The sequence below is a fragment of the Cetorhinus maximus genome, chromosome 11, assembly GCF_964194155.1.
Source record: "Cetorhinus maximus chromosome 11, sCetMax3.hap1.1, whole genome shotgun sequence".
NCBI classification, from domain to species: domain Eukaryota; kingdom Metazoa; phylum Chordata; class Chondrichthyes; order Lamniformes; family Cetorhinidae; genus Cetorhinus; species Cetorhinus maximus.
In genome coordinates this window covers 116352390-116373536 of record NC_135889.1, presented here as the reverse complement: position 1 = coordinate 116373536, position 21147 = coordinate 116352390, and the positions used below count along the sequence as shown (strand labels likewise).

At 45.8% G+C, this 21147-nt stretch overlaps 1 protein-coding gene across 1 annotated transcript in view; it reads right to left on the bottom strand.

The window, feature by feature from the left end:
* The window catches only part of slc49a4 (solute carrier family 49 member 4), a 65865-nt gene extending 52093 nt beyond the window's left edge, over positions 1-13772 (bottom strand). The window contains exons 1-2 of the mRNA XM_078552608.1: positions 13391-13772; positions 3639-3732 (exon numbers count right to left, since the gene is read on the bottom strand). Coding sequence (XP_078408734.1) covers positions 3639-3732; positions 13391-13664 — 368 coding nt within the window. The 5' untranslated portion in view covers positions 13665-13772. The remainder of the gene's footprint in view (positions 1-3638; positions 3733-13390) is intronic.
* Positions 13773-21147: the final 7375 nt, after the last annotated feature.

Genomic DNA, 21147 nt, shown 5'->3' with positions numbered 1-21147 from the left:
TTATAGCACAAAAAAAATATTTCTAACACATCCCACTGTACGTTCAGTTAAGGCCCTATTAATTAGTTTGCCGAGTTACCAGGAACGAAAGTGAGAAGAATCCCAGTCTGCTGAAACAGGTCTTTCCTTCTCAGTCCTGTTGATGAGACAGGGTATCTGGTAAATCTCAACATTTAGTGTAAGCTGTGGCTTAGTTGGCAGCACTCTCACCTCACGGCAAGAAGGTTGTGGGCTCAAGTTCTACTCCAGGATGTGAGTTCGCAAAACAAGGTTGACAATCTGGTGCAGTACCGAAGTATGCTGCATTGTCAGAGATGCTGTCTTTTGGATGAGGTACTGAACTAAGGTCAATTTGTCCTCTCAGGTGGACAAAAAAGATCCCATGGCACCATTCTGAAAAATTTCAGGGGAGTTTTTCCAGCATCCTGACCAATATTTATTCCTCCCTTCCTAACACCACCCTGGACTATAGACAGAAGAATACCTTGGTTCCAATCTTAGAAATGATTTCTGATAAATCATCTTTTTGAAGATGAGGGCGAAGAGAGATCAATATAGAAACTGTCTAATTTCCATTTGTTCCTTATGTGAGACACAAAGGTACTTTTTTTTTTTGGAGAGTGTAAAGGACATACTATGAACTAAGCAAGGGGACCCATGATTCAACATTTAGCCTCAGGACTGTGGTCCAGATGCAGTGAGTTTCAGGGTAAGGGGAAATCATTGGGAGTGTACTTTCTAATTCAAAGTTCTGCTCCATTCTATTAAAAAAAGTTGCAGAGGAATTTTGGTAGATCTCTGAGTGTCCAATCTTTGCTGGGTCACTCAGATTGCTGGGAGGCTCCTTCCCAGAAATGTTCTTAAGGAGATTTGGGGCTCCTCACCACTTTCAATTTGCCCTAGAAGCCATATTGTCTTGGATGCCAGAGAAGCTAATGCAGTGGCCTCTTCATGTTACAGTTACTTAAGCACCAGTGGAGAATTCATTATTTAAGAGAATTAGAGGCCCTTGAACAAAAACAACTCTAAGCTTTTCCTTCCCTTCAAAATACATAGGGCAGATTTTCCTTTGCCACAGTAGTGGCATTGGAGGCAGGGAGTCTACTACCGCATCTAGATCCCAAAGCAGTGGCAGAAATTTCCCAGTCCTCCAACTCAACCCTTGAATGTCTGGCTGCATTAAATTGAAAGCATGGAGGCTAAGGAAACGAGCCAACTTCCTTGATTTTCTGATGAGGTACTACCAGACACCACCAGGGGGGATGGCGGAAAATGCTGTGGCGGCAGCAATAAGACAACTGATGGCCCTGATAGTGGCAGAGGGCGCAGTCAGGGCCACCTCTCCATCTGCTTCAAATGTGGCCTCAACTCATTCAGAGCCTTTTGTTCATCTTGTGATTTAAACCTTTCAGGCTGCTTCTGGACTCTAATTGGTATTCCAGTCGGTCTTCTGCTGCAGCTGTGGGTTACTTCTACGTGGAGGTTGTACCATGAGACCACGCTGTATGTGTAATCAAGTTTGAACCAGGAAATGGATCAGGCCCACAACAGCTGGAAGTTCTGTGCCAGTCAATTCTTCACCAGAGGGAAGTCCAGACCATGATCTGACATTTGAACTCTCTTGGAATATATTGAACTGCTGGTGCTATTCCCCTCAACTCATGTCACCATCCAGTCCAACTTAACTTCATTTTAAAATTTCATTGTGCTCGAGGGGACTGCCGTCACATTTAACCTCATTAAGATTTTTCTTAATGCAGTAATCCTCCAACTTATTAAGCACAGTACTAATCCTTAGATGTTTAACAGATCTTCCTGCCATTGCTTTCATATGCATTGTAGTCAGCATTTTCCCGATTGTCCCTAGTGGTCCTTACAGGAGGAAATGCAGGGTAGTTAACTTCAATTAAATTAAAAAAAACTCTTAAAACATAGTACCAGCTAGGTTCATTAGGCACGTCATAAAATCAATCATGTCTGGTCTTAAGATTACATGAGCCTTTAAATGGACAAAATGTAGTACTTAAATCTTTAATGATTTTGGTCAAATCAAAGAACTGTCTTATACAATGTAGTTTTGCTTCATACTACAGATTTGTTTTCTTTATATATTTAAATATCAATAATCGTATAGATTAAGCATTGACAGAAACTTCTGACTATACTCAAGTCGGTACAATTAAAAGGCATATTATTGGTTTCCTTGAAAAATCAAATGAAATTTAATTCAATACTTTTCACAGAAACGAACAGATTTTGGTTTTTAATATGCAAGTTTTATCTTGTTCGATTACAGGGAGAAATAATTATGTATTAAAATCCATTCACATTAAATATGAACTCTTAGCACTCAGCTAAAGGTTTGCCAGTTCCAATGGATTTGTTCAAAAGTCAAATTTCAACTATATCAGCAGTAATATAAAATCACATTCTTATTCCACCAAACCCCAGGATGTACCAGTTTTTGACTTACCATCTCTTAAATTCTTTGTATTCTCTATGTGGTTTAAGTAATTTCTGTTTGAAAAAAAATCAACTGCTTGGTCTTGCGCTTGATGCTTCAATGCTGTTAACTCTAGCTAAGGCTCCTCTAAAGCATGCATCTGACTGGGCATAGGCTACTCCAATGTTCACTCGGTACTTTTGATAAGATGCTACTTTACTGCAACCTTTCAGGGATTTCACTTCAGCACTGAAATACACAAAATACTCAGATTGCCTTTCAGGTTTATAAGTGTTCTAGGATTCTACACTCTTCCTTCACATTAAAATTGGTAACATAGGAAAAGATATCTGGATAAGGTCTAGAAGGGATCATTCTGCACCTACTGTGGGGAGCTATGCGCACGGAACCAGGGCTACAAAGCAATTATCCTGTCCTGGGCCATGCTCCCTAGCTAGAGATGTGGGCTACATCAGGTTACTATGTAACAAAGCTTTGCACAAATTTTCCATAAAGACAGTTTAAAGGATTGGTGAGACCACATCTGGTGTACTGCATACAGTTTTGGTCCCCTTATTTGAAAAAGGACATAATTGTGTTAGAAGCAGTTCAGAAAAGGTTCATTTGACTCATTCCTGGGGTGAAGGGCTTATTTTATGAATAAAGGTTGGTCAGGTTAGGCCTTTACCCATTGGAGTTCAGAAGAATTAGAGGTGACCTTATTAAACAATAGATCCTGAGGGGGCTTGATAGGGTTGATAGCAGGACAATGTTTCCTCTTGTTTGAGGATTGGGGTTGTGGCGGGGGGGCTAGAGATTACAACTAAAGGAGTTTAAGAATAAGAGGTCTCCCTTTTAAGACAGATGAGAATTTTTTTCCCCTCTGGGGGTCCTTAGTCTGGAATTTTCTTCCCCAGAAAGCAGTGGAGGTTACATCATTGAATTTATTCAAGGCTGAGTTGGATAGAATTTTGATAGACAATGGAGTCAAGGGTTATGGCAGGCAGACAAGAAAGTGGAGTTGACAGCACAACCAGATCACCCATGATCTTACGGAATGGCAGAGTAGGCTTGAATGGCCTACTCCTGCTAAGTCCCATGTTCCTAACAGACCATTCAGACGAATTATCCCAATTACACAAATAGCCAATCTTATATCATTCAGTACCAATTTGTCCAACCCAGTGATACCTACCATTTCTTGACAGTTTGGTTATCTATGGGAATACATCTTAGTAAGGCTCCAGTCGTCATCAGTAAGGCAGTGAGAACCACAGACAGTCGCAGGCCTGTGAAGAAAATAGTTAACAAAAAACTGAATCTCACTCACAATACTTTAAAAAAACAGAATGGAGAGCACTTGTTTAGTGGGGTTGGGAGGAAGGGGTTTCTAAATAGAAGAAGCAATTATTCTCAAGTCTTTCCCCACAACCCCTCCCCACCTTTCCATGGTGGGAGCAAAGAGAAAACTGCACTAACTTTCTATCTTCAAGGCTTGGGAGAAAAACAGAACAAACCCTGGGGAAAAGTTAACAGCCACGTGCAGCTCATGAACTACAGCTTGCAAATGACCTCCCCAGTACATAGCAGAGTACCAGTTTCCCACACAAGTTGCACTGAGAAGCATTTCCATCTACTATATCTATTTGCAGATTCCCTGAAAGGTCAAGATATAAATGAAGTGCTCCATAAATGAAATAGGGGAGGAAGTTCAGCATTTTCCATCTTTATTCTTGTTTAGAGTTTAACTAAATCACTAGATGACTTCTGTATTCAGTGCAGATAAGAATCATTGAATTTCTGTGCAGAAGGAGGGCAATATGGCCTGTTGTGTAAGTATTAGATCTTGTATCTGAACTACTTGCTCGAGTCCAATTTTCCAGTCGTTCCCGATAGCCTTTAAGATTTTCTTTCTTCTTAAATGCAGCGATTGTCTCAGCTTAAACAATTATGCACATTTATAAGGGGCTGTTAACACAGTAAAACATCTAAAAGACGCTTCACACGAGGTGAAAACGAACAATGAGCAGTATGGGAGGCAACTGAAAACAAGATCAAAAGAGTTCGTTCTGAGCAGAATTTTTGAGTTAAGGAGAAAATTAGCAAGGCAACAGGTATTAGAGTGTCGGAGAGACCAAATGATTAAAGACATCAAAACATTTCAATAATACATGCCACATTCACAGTGCCAGCTGTGGCTCAGTGGGTAGCGATCTCGCCTTAGATCAGAGGGCTAAGACTTGAACTTGACACTCCAGTGTAGTATCGAAGGAGTGCTACACCGTCAATGATGCCACCTTTCAAATGAGATGTTAAACTGAGGCCCTATCTACCTGCTCTCTCAGATGCAGACAAAAGATCTCACAACACTATTTTGAAGGGCAGGAGTACTCCCCGGTGGCCTGACCAATATTTATCCCTCAACCAACATCACTAAAACAGATTATCTGTTCATTTATCACGCTGCTACTTGTGAGACTTTGCTGTGTGCAAACCGACTACCGCATTTCACTACATTAGAATAGCAACCAGATTTCAAGAATTCTCCATTGGTCATGAATGGCACCATATAAACAGAAGAACTTTCTCAAAGCAACTAGGGATGGTAATAATCCACTGTCGGGAAAAATTCTTTTACTCCTTTACACTTTCCTAAATTTATGCCGTTCATCACCGATTCATGGGCCAGTATTTCACTAGCCTCCTCTTAACATTTTGAACACCTCCATTAAAACCGTGTGCTCCTGTAAACATGGTGACAGACTGTTAGAATATTGATTAATAATCAATAAGTCATCACATCTAGGCAGGGTTGATTCAAAAAAATTTTGTTGAGGAAAAGTATTACCAAACAAGGCTTGCAGAAGGCCAATGAGAGTCATGCAAATATTGTCACCACACAATTTAACACAGGATACACTTAAAAAGCCAGGACAAATTGGTATGCTGCTCCTAGTATCTCATGCCACTGGTCAGTTCCCATTTATACTCTCACATCGTTTTTGTGTTTCATTAAGTGTTACAAAACAGGAAAAGTCAGATAGTTACATGGTTTCACAATTACAAGTGATCCTTTGGAAACAAGAGACGGAGGTATGCACATGTGAAGGATGCATGCCCTTTTCAGTGTATGAGCAGAGCTATTGCAAACAGAAGTTCCAATGTGCATCAGTTTCAAGAAACAATGGCACATTGAGTAGGCTTCAGTTATTGAAAATGAATAAAATGTAAAAGTATTATTTAAAAACATAATCACCAATTTTCGATGAATAAAGAAAAAAAGCAGAGAAAGCCTACCTGTCACCCCACACCCCATTTAGTTTGAGTAATGAAGGTTCTATCTTCTCTTCCCCTTTAATGAACAATCAGCACAAGATACAGTGTAGTATGCCTACCACAGCAAGGTGGCAAAGGCTTGGATACCAATGCTGGAGCACCTGCTTCTGTCAAGTCCTGCTATACATCTAACTCACCCTGAAATCCATTAACCCACCCAATAAGCAATACTGTTCTTGCTTTATGCGTTTAAAGAGCCAGTAAGCATTAAACACTGGAAAACATTTGGACAGAACGGAATTAGTGCAAAATAAAAAGCACCGACAAACTTTTTATAACACTAATCTTGAACAGCCAATTAAAATGCCAGTACCCTATCTATTATAGTCATTAGTTGCTTTCAGCTGCCACTGGTCCCTGACGTATAGGTCTTGTTCAGCCAGCAGCACTGAATTTCACCAGCCAGGTTTTTAAGGCCAGAGGCTGGGAATACACAGGCATTACTGGGTCTTCAAATCTAATGTCGAGCTAAAGAATGGATTGAACAGCATAAATGCTAGAAGAAACCAAGATTCAAAGAGCAATATAAAGCATCCAATAATAATATTAAAGAGGAAAGACAGGTTGGTCACCAGTTTTGATAAAGGTTTACAGACAAAACATGAATCTAGCTTGCTCTTCATAATGTTTGTTGGCCTGCTGTGCACTGCCAGCATTTGTTTAGTTTAAACCTATAATGTTAGAGCTATTTTTACCATCCAGGTTGGGTTACACCTTTCAACACATTTAATAATGCAACTCCAAAGCACTACATCACTGTTCGTAGCAGATGTAATACGATACCAGCAAATTATTTTTCTGTGTCCATTAAATTGAGAATGCGAAATGATGTGTACTACAGGACACAAACCTTCTACTCCTTAGGAAACACAAGATTATTGGCTGGAAAGGCAGGATATACACAGTGGCATTGGATATCTATAAAAACCCACAGCTGCTACTGTGGCTCTGTAATAAAAGATCTCCATCTGGAGTTGGAATCTACATTATAGTCACACAGCCTTTTAAGAACCAGAAATGAAGCTGATTAAACTCCACAAGATCACTAATTTTACTGGCTGACCCAGAATTCCACTGGTAAAACAATGGTGATTCAAGTGATTTCACTGACAGCTATGTGACAATTTACCTCAGTTATAGCACTCTCATCGAAGTCAGATAGTGACTGCAAGCCTCATTCCAGAACTTGAGCGATTGATCTAGGCCAACACTACAAGTGCAATATGGAGGCACTGCTACATTTATCAGGTTTGCAGTCTTTCACATGATGTGAAACCAAGGGCCTACCTAGCACCTCCTCTTGAATAAACTGGCTATCACCATTGCCTATACAGTAACAGCTTCAAAACTAATTAATGAGCAACAACATCATGAAAACACCATCATCTGCAAGTTCCCCATTAAACTTGGGCGGATAGATGTGGACATGTCCTTCATCATCATTGGATCATTATCCCAGAATTGCCTACTTAGAATTTCAGCAGCAACATCACCACAAAGGCTCCAGTGGTTCAAGAATTCTGGCGAAACTGACTAAATTCTTTTTTGGCGAGATGAACAAAGTAATGGACAGGGGAATGTCTATGGGTGTAATATATATAGGCCTCCAGAAGGCATTTGATAAAAATCCCTCAAAAGCCACTGTTAGCTAAAGTTGAAATTCATGCAATTGAGGAACTGGTTAGGAAATTGGCTCGAGAGACAGGAGCTAAAGTAAGGATATTATCAGTGTCAGCTGGAGCTCAGTGGGTAGGAATCAGAAGGTTGTGAGTTCAAGTCCCACTCAGTACAGTGCTGAGGGCACCTCTGACATTGCAGCAATCCATGTTTCAGATGAAACATTTAACTGAGGGCCCATCTGACTGCTCAGGTGGACATAAAAGATCCCATGGTGCTATTTTGAAGAGATGGGGAATTATCCTCAGTGCCCTGGGCAATGCTTATCCCTCAGTCAAAGTCATGAAGGACAGATTATCTGATCACCACCACTTAGCTGTTTGTGGGAGTTTGCTGTGTGCAAATTGGCAGCCCTCTTTCTTACATTACAACAATGACCACATTTCAAAAGTACTTTACTGGATGCAAAGCACTCTGGAACATCTAGCGACCATGAAAGCCACTATATAAATGCAAGTTTTTATTGGACAAGCACTCTAATTGGATTGGATTAGTGGTGTCCTGCAGTTATCTGTCTTGGGGCCTCAGCTGTTCACCACATTTATTAACAACTAAGATGATGGGATAGAAAGTCACAGATCCAAATTTGCTGATGAGACAAAAGTAAGCAGCATTGTAAGCAGTGTAGATTGATACATAAAATTACAATGAGGTATTGGTCAGTTGTGAATGGGCAAAACTGTGACAAATAGATTTCAATGTGGGAAAATGTGAAGTCATCCACTTTGGGCCTTAAAACGGATAAAGCAGAGTAATTTCTAAATGGTGATAAAGCAGCAACAGTGCCAGTCTGAAGTGACTTGGTGGTACAAGTAGACAGGTTATTAAAATGCAATGCTGGCCTTCATATCTAGAGGACTAGAATACAAGGGAGTAGAAATCATGCTTCAGCTATACAAAGCCGCTGTTAAACCATACCTGGAGTTACTGTGCACAGTTCTGGGCAACACACTTTAACGAAGGATATAATGGCCTTGGAGGGAGTGCAGTGCAGATTTACTAGAATGACACCTGGGCTTCAAGGGTTAAACTACAAAAACTAGGACTACATTCCCTGGAACTTAGAAGGTCAAGGCATCTAATTGAAGCTCTCAAGAGATTAAGGGGAGCAGATAGGGCAGGTAGAAAGAAATTATTGCCACTGGTTGGAGAGTCTAGGACCAGAGGGCATTGTCTAAATATAAGAGCCCACCTTCCAGAAATTTTGCCCTCATTTATACGATCACCCTGGTGAATCCACACGCTCCAAGACTCAAATGAACTCTGTATAATGGGACTCCTAAATTAAGGCATGTACATCACACTGTGGCAAACTACCTCGGAAGCTTCAGCAACAACTGTGGATATTTGAAAGTTACAAACTGCTTATAAAAATATACAGGTTCAAAACCACTTCTTTCAGCATCATGTGTAATAGTACACTCACTTATTCCACGGATTACAGCCATTAACTTGGCAACAAACTGTCATCACACACAAACTTGCTTATCTTACTCACGGTACAAAACCTATACTAGATTAATCGGATTCACACGCAAACCCTTGCATCCATTTTGCCAATTGGCAAGTTCATGCTATTTATGCCATTGTCGAGTTACACAGGCTAGCACAATAGGAAAAGCTACCACTTAGTTCCCTCAAATCTCAGGCAGTGGGTTCCTCCTGATTAACATGCACAAAGGCAAAAATAAGGGGATTTAAGAATTTAATGTTCGTGCATCATTTGCTCAATTAGAAGGGCAGGCATCCCCAGTCCATGCACAAGCATTGGGCAGAAATCTGGGCCAGACTGCGTACCAATCCTCAGGTATCTTGGAAGGAAAAAGGTTAAGATAAAAGCCTTAAAATCAATTTGAGCAAGTTACTGCCAGAATGCTTAGTGTGTTAAAAAAAATCAAACTACCCTCTTATTTTAACAGAGATGGCAAACAGTTTAAAATAAACAGAGTAATTACTCCATTACATTAGGGGTGAAAATTTGATAAGAGATTGAGAGATACCACGAGTCATTTTCAAGCTCAAGGGTTTAAGATTTTCACTGTTAATTGCGTTACTTTTGTTTTGATGTGGAGACAGATATTGTTGCCACTCAGTAACGCTGGAGAGGAGTTCATGCTTCAGGTCAATAACCTATTTCGAAACTGGAAAAAGTTACGTGATACAACAGGTTTTAAGAAGATAGAGATAGGGAAAGGAGGAAAGAAGGAAAGATCTGTGATAGGGTGGAAGGCAGGAGAGACTAAATGACAAAAGGGATGATGGTACAAGATAAAAGGAGGTGGTAATTGGACAAAGGAAAGAAACAAAAGATGGATCTAGAAGAGGAGGTGTAAAAGCAAAAAGCAGAATCATCATCGACAGCAGCCATCCGAATCCTCAACCCAGGGTTCCAACTCCACTGTGTCCACCCATTTCCCACACTTATACTCTCACCCCTTAGCCTGCAATAGGGTCCTCACCTTTGACAGCAGAATCTCAAATCAATGCAGCACTCACCTCTCCCCACAAACCAGTTCTTAACTGTAAAGGGAAGCAAAATATCATCAAGTAAGAGCAACTCCTGATTATTGTTTGTACAGAGTGCTTCATCAGCCATGTGCGAAGTCCAACAACCAGCAGGGTAGGACTGACATCCATGCAAATCAGAAGGTTAACAGGAGCCTGAATCACTCCATTCTACTGCATTTTAAAAGGAGCAGCAACCTGCATTTATACAGAGTATTTAACTTAATAAAATATCCCAAGGTGCTTTGCAGGACTGTTAACAAAATGTGACTCATATTAGATCAAATGGCAAAGAGATTGGTCAAAGATGTCAGTTTAAAGGCGAGAGAGGGACCCGAGACCAAGATGAGGAGACATTTTCTCTCTCAGGAGGGTTGTTAGTCTTTGGAATTCTCTTCCCTGGCAAGCAGTGGAGGCTGGATCATTGAATATATTCAAGGCTGAGTTGGATCGATTTTTGATTGGCAAGGGAGTCAAGGGTTATGGGAGGCAGACAGGAAAGTGGAGTCGAGGCCACAGTTAGATCAGCCATGATCTTAATGAATGGTGGAGGAGGCCCGAGGGGCCAAATGGTGGAGGAGGCCCGAGGGGCCAAATGGTGGAGGAGGCCCGAGGGGCCAAATGGCCCACTCTTGCTCCTAATTCTTGCACAGAGGTTTAGGGACAAAATTCCAAGATTAAGGCCAAGACAGCTAAAGGCACAGCCACCAATGATGGAGCAATTAAAATTAGGGATGTGCAAGGGGCCAGAATCGGAGCAACACAGATCTGAGGGCTGCAGGACTGGAGGAGATTATAGAGTGAGGGAGGGTCGACGAATTTGTAAACAAGGGTGGGAGTTATAAAATGGAGGCGTTGTTGGACCAGAAGCCAATGTAAATCAGCGAGAATAGGGTGATGGGTGATGACGACTTTGTGCAAGCTGATACACGCAGCAGAGTTTTGGATGAGCTTATGTTTACGTAGGGTGGAAGATGTTTATCATGATGAAAGTGTTTACAAACTTGTTAAACTCATTCTAAATAGACAACTCACACCAAAACACATCAGCTGCATGACAGCCCCATGAAGTCTCACACTCTTCCCACTCAACACTACGCTTGAACAGCAATGCCTGCTACTTGCGTCTCAAAGCTCTCACTCTCTTTCTGCATGACAACTGCAGATTTTCTCTCTCTCCTTCCTTCCCCAACACAACATGATAACACAGGTATTAGCAATTTGTATAAAACCTTTTAGTTTGAAAACATAGAAGCAGAGGCAGCAAGACAAGTTCCCAGAAGTAGGGAATCTGCAATCCAGCACATTCTACAGAAATACATGATTTAGAAAGATTACTTTCGCTTTCTTGTCTGATTAAAATAAAATTCCGTGACCGCAGTCAGCTTATGTTGGGGGTGGGCGTTGCACTGGCTTATGATTTTCTGGTTGATGTTCACAATTAAACTGCGCGTTACAATCCAGTTTGTAAAATCTCACATTTATATAGCAACTTTCACTGCCTCAGGATATCCCAAAGTTTACAGCCAATAAAATACTTTTGAAGCAAAGTCACTGCTGTAATGTAGGAAACACGCAACCAATTTACGCTCAATAAACTCCCACAAATAGCAATGTGAGAAGTGACAGAGGACCTGTTTGTAGTGATGCTAGCTGAGCGATAGGTGTTGATCAGGCCACTGGGGAGGACATTTCCACTTCCCTCGAGGCAACAAGCACACCGTAGTGCCCTGCCTCCAGGCCCTTAGCCACCTCTTCACTCTCCTCCCCCTACCCCCTCTCCTCCTGCCCAGAACTACCCACCCCATCTCCGTCTGTCCCCATCCCTCCCTACCTCTTCTCTCCCGCTCCCTAACTCTCCCTCCCCATTCCACCACCCATTCCTCCCTCCCTCCTCCTTTATTCCCCCTCTCTCCTTCAGAATGACCCCCTTCCTTCCCTCCCTCCCACCCCACCTCCCTTCCCTCCCACCCCGCGCCTCCCCGTGCCCCATGTCCCTCCCTACCCCCTCCCCGTGCCCTATGTCCCTCCTTACCTACTCCCCGTGCCCCACGTCCCTCCCTACCCCCTCCCCGTGCCCCACGTCCCTCCCTACCCCCTCCCCGTGCCCCCCTCCCTCTCCCCCAACTGGCCCCCTTCCCCCTTCCCTCTCCCCAACTGGCCCCCTCCCTCCCTCCCTCTCCCCAACTGGCCCCCTCCCTCCCTCCCTCTCCCCAACTGGCCCCCTCCCTCCCTCCCTCCCTCCCTCTCCCCAACTGGCCCCCTCCCCCCCTCTCTCTCCCCCCCAAATGGCCCCCTCCCCCCCCTCTCTCTCCCCCCCAAATGGCCCCCTCCCCCTCTCTCTCCCCCAAATGGCCCCCTCCCCCTCTCTCTCTCCCCCAAATGGCCCCCTCCCCCTCTCTCTCTCCCCAAAATGGCCCCCTCCCCCTCTCCCCCAAATGGCCCCCTCCCTCTCTCTCCCCCAAATGGCCCCCTCCCTCTCTCTCTCTCCCCCAAATGGCCCCCTCCCTCTCTCTCTCTCCCCCAAATGGCCCCCTCCCTCTCTCTCTCTCCCCCAAATGGCCCCCTCCCTCTCTCTCTCTCTCACCCCCCAACTCTCTCTCTCTCCCCCAACTGGCCCCCCTCACTCTCTCTCTGTCTCTATCCCCCAACTGGACCCCTCCCCCAACCCCTCCCTCTCTATCCCCCAACTGGCCCCATCCCCACCCCCTCCCTCTCTATCCCCCAACTGGCCCCCTCCCCCTCCCTCCCTCTCTCTGTCCCCCCCACCACAACTGGCCCCCTCCCTCCCACTCCCCCAACTGGCCCCCTTGCTTCCTTCCTTCCCCCCCACCCACCCAACTGATCCCCTCCCTTTCTTCCTTCCTCCCACTCCCCCAACTGCGCCCCCCCCCCCTCCCTCCCCACCCCCCTCCCATCTCTGCCCGCATATCCCCCCTCCCATCTCTGCCCGCATATCCCCCTTCCCATCTCTGCCCGCATATCCCCCTTCCCATCTCTCCCTGCATATCCCCCCTCCCATCTCTCCCCGCATATCCCCCCTCCCATCTCTCCCCGCATATCCCCCCTCCCATCTCTCCCCGCATATCCCCCCTTCCATCTCCCCCCCCACCCTTCCATCTCCCCCCCCCCACCCTTCCATCTCCCCCCCCCCACCCTTCCATCTCCCCCCCCCACCCTTCCATCTCCCCCCCCCACCCTTCCATCTCCCCCCCCCCACCCTTCCATCTCCCCCCCCCCACCCTTCCATCTCCCCCCCCCACCCTTCCATCTCCCCCCCCCACCCTTCCATCTCCCCCCCCCACCCTTCCATCTCCCCCCCCCCCACCCTTCCATCTCCCCTGCACCCTCCCCCCCTCACCCATCTCCCCTGCACCCTCCCCCCCTCACCCATTTCCCCTCTGCCCCCCTCCCTCTCTGCCCCCTTACCTTTTTTGTCCATCAGCCACATAAGGATGAAGCAGGGGAGGAAGCCGATGGGGCCCCACAGGACCAGCAGTGTGATGTCCAGCGTGCTGAAGCCCAGGGCCTGTTTGGCCGAGTTCTGGATGGGTCCCCACGAGTTCCACAGGAGGCCCTGAACGAAGCCGAGCAGCGAGAACGCGGCCAAGATCAGCCAGCGGCGCCGGTAGAGGCGGCTGGCCGCACAGGCGGCGGGAGCCGGCCCCAGCAGCGGCTGCACCTCCTCCTCGCTCACCCACATCGCCGAGGCCCCGGTTCCAGCCGGATTGTTGCCCCGGGTTACCAGCCGCTCGCCCTCCTCACTCAAAACAAGTTCTTCGCCGGCTCTCCGCGCATGCACCACCCTCACGTCACCTCTGACGTACACGCGTCATTCGCGCTCCGCTTCGGTTTGTTACGCCATCTGCGCTCCATCTGCTACGTCATTGGCGCCCACTTCGCCACGCACCGTCTCCAACGTGGCTACGTCACCCACCCGGGCGCATGCGCGCTACCCACCTACCTTTGTAACCCATGCACCTGTAGCAGTGTTTATGCTGGCTGCTAGGTTGGTAATCTCAGAAGCCTGGACCCGAGGGCACGAGTTCAAATCCCACTGCACAATCTGGGGGATTTTATATCCAATTATTTAAATTCAAAACAAAAACAGAAAATGCTGGGGGGAAAAAAATCAGCAAATCTGGCAGCATTTGTGGAGAGAGAAACAGAGTTAACATTTCCTGTCCAGTATTACTCTTCGAAACTGAAATGAAATTAAATGGTTAAGTTAAATCTTGCATGAACAAGTTGGTATCAGTATAGCTGCTGCTTGTAACCACTGCTACCAGAAGATCATGGTGTCATGCGCCATCCTCAAACATCCACTGTAGCTTGTCTGCAACAGCCCTGTGACTGTGCCCAGGTGGAATCCTCTTTCTGCTGCCCTCCACTTTGCCCTCTAGAAGAGATCTCTGTAGCTTTCCAGCTCTGATCAAATGGCCAAAATACTGACGATTTCTTTTCTGATGTCACGCTTTAGAGCTCTTTTTGCTCCTGCAATTTCAAGTTCTCTTCCTTTGTCTTATGGTCTGCCTATGGAATTTTTAGCACACGTCTTAGCAACCACATCAAAGGCCTCTATTTTCTTTGACAGATCTTTACTTATTGTTCAGGCTTCTGAGACGTGCAGGAAAATGGATAGAATATAGCATCTTTTGAGTTTTTTCCTGGTTACAAGCTTGAGTTTTCTTGTTGCTAACACGTCCTTCATCTTCAAAAAATTACTTATAACTATTTCTATCCCTCTTCTGACTTCAGAATCGCATCGCCCTTCTTCTGTTATCATTTGTCCTAGATAGACAAACTTATCACTTGTATCAGTAGAGCACTGGATTCTCATAGCTCATCCGGTTCACCCATGTCCTTTAGGGCAGGAAATCTGCCATCCTTACCTAGTCTGTGCCTACATGTGACTCCAGACCCAGAGCAACATTGTTGACTCTTAACTGCCCTGGGGAATGTCCGAGCAAGCCACTTCAGTTGTATTGAAGAAGACCAGTACCTTCTTGGGGGCAATTAGGGATGTCCAATAAATGCTTGCTGGTGATGCCCACATCCCATGTATGAATGAAAAAAGCATCTGTCTGGGGTTGGAATTATCAGGATGTGATGAATGGTTTTCTCCCCATAACCCTGTAACCTCTGAATTAAACATTTCCCTGAAAAGATGCAGTGGTTTCTACTGCATTCAGTCCCTGTGGCAAAGCATTCCATGCTCGAGCAACCCTCTGTATAAAGGGTTCCTCTTAATTTCTGGCTCTCTGTAAGGATTAAAATTGATGTACTTGTCACTGATTGCCTATGCAGAGGAAAGGTCTTTGTCTTATCACTCTATCAAAACCCTTCATAATTAAAAAAATAACTATTAAATTTCTTCCTTGCGCTTCTGCTCCAATTCTGGCATCAACAACCTCTCTTCGTAGCTAGGTTTTAATCCCTGTCACCTTCCTGCTATTCTGTATATCCTCTATGGTTTTAATGTCCACACACATTGAGTCACGATGTCTTAATGATGAGGCAGTGCAGCAGCAGAGAAGGAAAGAAAAAGAACCAAATCCTGCACTCCGGATCCCACTACCTCGTGAATAAATACATGTCCCGTGTCCCGAAAGATCTACGGGTCGAGAATCAGCCTGTTCAGCTACACAAAGACCCATGGAGAAACTTGTGACCCTGAGTAGAAGTCATCCTCGAATCGAGGGATGGCTGATGATGAAAGTCCCAGGATGTTTTGTTATGCAAAGAATGTTAGATAAGTTTGTTTCTTGCTATGTAACAGTATATAACAATAAACATTAATTTGTTGAAAATTTGAGCAAAAAAATTAAGAATCACTTGTTTTGAATGGCTCAAGTTTCCCAGGAATCATTGAAATAAAAGCACCATTCACTCACTTCACTGCAAATAACCAAATCTCCTACTGAATCCTCCCAGTCACGACAATACAGTAGCATGCATAATTCATAGAATGATAGAATGGTACAGCACAGAAGGAGGATATTCAGCCCATTGTGCCTATGCCTGCTCTTTGGTAGAGCTATTCAGCCAGTCCCACCAACACCAACTACCCCCACACTCATTTCCCACAACCTGGTATTTTCTCCCCCTTCAAGTATTTATTCAATTCTTTTTATGAATGTTTACTATTTAGTCTGCTTTCACCACCGCTTCAGGCAGTGCATTCTAATCCCAGCAACTCATTGTGTAAAAATAGGTTTCCTCCAGCTTTTAAGCCAATCACCTTCACATCTATGTACTCTGGTTACTGGCCTGCCAGTCGAAACACTTTCTACTCTATCCAAAGCATTCGTGATTTTGGACACGGTTGTCAAATCTCCTCCTAACCTTCTCCGCTCTAAGGAGAACATAACGTATGATTCATAATTCATGTGACTTCAGCTGATGGTAGATAACTTGCTGTGGGGTTTTTCCAATACAAAATCTGCTGTGTTGTGTCAGCTGTGGTTCTATGTGGCAGTGCTCTGTGGTAGTATTCTTGCCTTGGGAGTCAGAAGTTTGTGGTTCCTACTCCGAAGGCGAAATGTTCCGCTCCCATCTGCGGCGGGCGTGTTTTGCGGCGTGATCGGGAAATATTGCGAGGTGGCCCTAGTCGCGACTCCCGGGGACGTAAATCCGGGACGCGATTGTCCCCTCCCCCATCAGTGGCGGGACCATGTTTCCCACCGTCAAAGGTGAGGAACTTAATTTTAACGCGTTTAGTCACGACTCACTGGGGATAGTGACTCGCTGTAATATCAAGCCCCACTGTTCCCCGAGACGCGACAAAGGTGAAAAAATTTGATCAAACCACCAGATTCCCCCACAACCAAAATAAAAACTGCTGGAAAAACTCAGCAGGTCTGACAGTACCTGTGGAGAGGAAGACAGAGTTAACGTTTCGAGTCCATATGACTCTTCTTCAGAACTAAAGAGAAATAGAAATGTCGTGAAATATAAGCTGTTTGGGAGGGGGGGGGGGACAGTTGGAGCTGGATAGAGGGCCAGTGATAGGTGGAGGCAAAGGAGAGATTGCCAAAGATGTCATAAACAAAAGGTCAAAGGGCTGTTGACGGTGGTGATATTAGCTAAAGGAATGTGCTAATGGTGACATTAAGGGTAGAAAGCAGGATGAGCAAGTGACAGATGGCCCTAGTGGGGCTGGGGTGAGGGGAAGGGATCGAAATAGGATAAAAAGTGGAGATAAAACAATGGATGGAAATAATAGAAATAGGTGGGAAAAGAAAAATATACATATAAAAAATATATAATTATTAGAAAAAAGGGGATCAAAAAGGGGGTGAGGATGGAGTGGAGAGTTCATGATCTGAAGTTGTTGAACTCAATATTCAGTCCAGAAGGCTGTAAAGTGCCTAGTCGGAAGATGAAGTGCTGTTCCTTCAGTTTGCGTTGAGCTTCACTGGAACATTGCAGCAGGCCAAGAACAGACATGTGAGCATGAGAGCAGGGTGGTGTGTTGAAATGGCAAGTGACAGGAAGGTCTGGGTCATGCTTGCGGACAGACCGAAGGTGTTCTGCAAAGCAGTCATCCGGTCTGCGTTTGGTCTCTCCAATGTAGAGGAGACCACATTGGGAGCAGTCACACGCACACAAACACATGCATGACACACACACACACACACGCACACGCACGACACATAAGACACACAAATCATGGACTTAAAGGGTGGGATAAAACAGTTCAATAGCACGAATTGCGGAATACAGGATTTGATGGGTTGATTTTGATCAATGTCTTCCAAATTCCTTTCAGTTCTTGTGGATGACACAAGATGGTCTTCCAGCGCTTTCAGTATTTAGTTCACTGGTTGAGCACTTGCCTTTCAATGTCTCTAACAGTGATTTTCCCCTTTGCCTCTTGGTAGGGGTTTTCAGAGAGAGAGCAGGTTATGGAGATATGAGGAGAAAAAAAACAGCTAGCTATTATTATGGAATTACTGGAATATTCCACACACAGGAGTAAAAGGTTTCAGGTTTGTTCCTTTCAGTCTGGAAGCTATTCTACTCTGCTCTCACACAAAACCTGGTCACCTGGTCATGAGCCAACTAAAATGCTGTCGTCAGGCAGCTCCTTTGGACCAGGGCTCCTTTCCGGCACCATCCTGTCTTTCATGGCACACTATGTCCCAGGACAGCAAGCTCAACTCACTTGGTTGAGCGCCGCCGACCTCACCGTAAACGTAGGTGCGGTCCACATCCTCGCCAACCAGCGAGGGAGACTCTATTTTCAAAGGTGGTGAGGACCTTGATGTTGGGCATTCCTTCCCCAGTCTGGGACGTCTCCCTCTTGTTGTGGGCTAGCTTATCCTGCATGGAGACAGATGGAGAGAGTGTAAACACGAGGCCTTGGGTGGGAGTGGGTGATTTTTAGGTGGTACGGCTGGAGAAGAAAACTCCAACGGAATAACCTGGCATTCTGCATCTGAAATTTTTCCACAAAAATTGGGGTTGTGGTCAGTATAGGCTCTCTGTATCCATTTCGGACATATATCTCAAAGTGTTTGAGTCCAGTAACAAACCGAGGCTTTCCTTCTCCACTGTGGAGGACCATTTCTGTTGCTGGTTTAGTATTTTGCAGAAGTACCCAATTGGTCTCTCTATCCCTGATTCATCTTCCTGGAGGAGGACAGTCCCTACCCTGATGTCACTTGCATCTATGACTACTTTAAATGTTTGGTTAAAGTCCGAAGGTGCAAGCACTATTAAAATGGCCTTCAGCTTTTTGAAAGCTGTCCAGCATTTCTCAGTCCACACTATCTTTGCTTTTTTCTGTATAGGTCTGTCAGCAGGGTGGCTACTGTGCTGAAGCTTGGGACGACCTTGGGGTAGGACACACACATACCCAAGAACCTCATGATTTCCTGTTTCATTGTGGGAATGGGGAACTGTGCTACTGCTTTCAGCTTTGCAGCCCTGGGCAGTACTTGTCCTTGACCCACTACGTGTCCTATATAGGTCACTTAGGCCTTAGCGAGCTTGCTCTTTGCAAGATTGACTACTAGGTCAGCTGGCTGTACTTTCTGGAAGAGGGCGTCCAGTTGCTCAGAGTTTCCCAGGTGTCACTGTACACCAGGAGGTCATCTGGGTACACGACACAATTGGATAAGCCCGCCACTACCTGGTTCATCAGCCTTTGAAAGGTGGCTGGGGCATTTTGGAGTCCAAATGGCGTGACCCAACACTGGCATAACCCATCTGGAGTTACAGAGGAGGAGATTTCCTTCGTGCAGGCAGTCAAGGGAGCCTGCCAGTGTCCCTTAAGTAAATCTAACTTTGTAATGTGGGCTGCTTTGCCTACCCTATATATTCAGTCTTCCAGCCAGGGTATTGGGTAGGAGCCTGCTCGGGTCACTGCGTTAAATTTTCAGTAGTCAATGCAGAACCTTGTGGAGGCATCCACTTGGGCATGAGCACAATTAGGGAGTTCCAGCTACTGCTGCTAGGCTCTATTAGTGGTGCTCCAGCATGTAGTTAATCTCCTCCTGAACCTGGGCCAGCTTTTCTGGGTCTAGGCAATGGGGATGTTGACTTGTGGGAGGGGCCTCTCCCACATCCACATCATGTTGAGCTAGAGTGGCGCTGTTCTGCACTTAGGCGGGAGAATAGGGAGTCTAAGTTCACTAGTTTCTCTGCGTTGGTTAGCCGGGTAGTAAGGGGTTCAATGTGGGCCTCACCCACGTCTCCCTCCAATTCATCCCCACTGCTACCCTCCTCCTCTAGGTCAGTGGCAGTGGGGCAGGCTATTACCCGCTAGTCCTCCTCTCAGCTGTGATATTGCTTTATCAGGTTGACATGACACAGCCTTTGCTTTCTCCCCTGACCTAGAGTCTCAATTAAATAGTTTACTTCCCCGAGCTTCTTCGCTAACTCTGTACGGGCCACTGAACCGAGCTTTCAAGGGTTCACCTGGTATTGCTAGGAGCACTAACACACAGTCTCCTGGCTGAAAGGTTCGGGCCCTGGCAACGTTTGTCTGCCTGTTTCTTCATAGCTGTCTGGAGATTTGCAAGTGTCTTCGGGCCACATCACAGGCTCTCGTGAGTTGCTCCTGGAACACTGTTAGACAGTCTAACCTGGAGACTTCCTCCTTCTGTTCGAGAAACCTCTCCTTGATTAGTTTCAGAGGCCCTCGCACTTGGTGCCCGTAAACTAATTCAAACAGAGTCAAACCGGTGGACTCAATGGGTGAGTCCCTGGTGGCGAACAGAAGGAAACCTTTACCCCAGCCACAGGAGTACTCGCGGTAGTATGCCCAGATCATTGTCTGTAGAGTCTGGTGGTACCGTTCTAGCACCCGCTGCGACTGTGGGTGATACACGGAAGACTTCAGCTGGGTCACGCCCATGTTACCCATGACTTCCTGGAATATTTTGGACATGAAATTTGAGCCCTGATCCGACTTTACCATACCTGGTAAAGAATTGGGTTAATTCCCCCACCCACTGTTTTAGCAGATATGGTTCTCAGGGGAACAGCCTCTGGGAAGTGGGTAGCCACGTCCGTGGTGGTACAGATATGCTTTAGATTTGGGCTGGGGCCCCACACAGTCCACTAACACCTTGCTGAACGGTTCCCCAAAAGCCGGCACGGGAATCCTAGGTGCAGGTCGGGGTTTTCCCACAATCCGGCAGATGTGGCAGGTTCTGCAAAGCCTGACTGCATCCCTGTGGAGGTGCGGCCAGTATAAATACTGGCTGATGCGTGCTTGGGTTGTGGGTATACCGACACGCCCAGCCATCGGAATTTCGTGAGCTAGCCACAGGATTTCCCCACCGTACCTCGGTGGCACCTACTACCTGTTGGATCACTGTCCACTCCTCGCTTGCAGGTCTGTGGGAGGGTCTCCATTTCCTCATCAGCACCTCATTTTTAATGTAGTGCCACTCAGGGATTGATTCTGCCTCAGCTTCAGTGTGGGCAGTCTGAGCTAAGATTTTTAACCGTGGGTTAGCTTGCTGGGCCGCGAACAACGCAGGTCTATTTATTACCTCCTTAGGGTCTCCTAGGCTCCCGAAAAAGGTTTCAGATAACAAGACCGAAGGGTCTTCTGTCTGCCTCCACTGATGGAGCTTGGCTGGCCATAGACTGTGTTACCACACATCAGGGAAAATGCCAGGCACTTTCTCCTGCAGCTGTTCTGTCTTCCTGATCTCAGTCGGCTTCTCTGA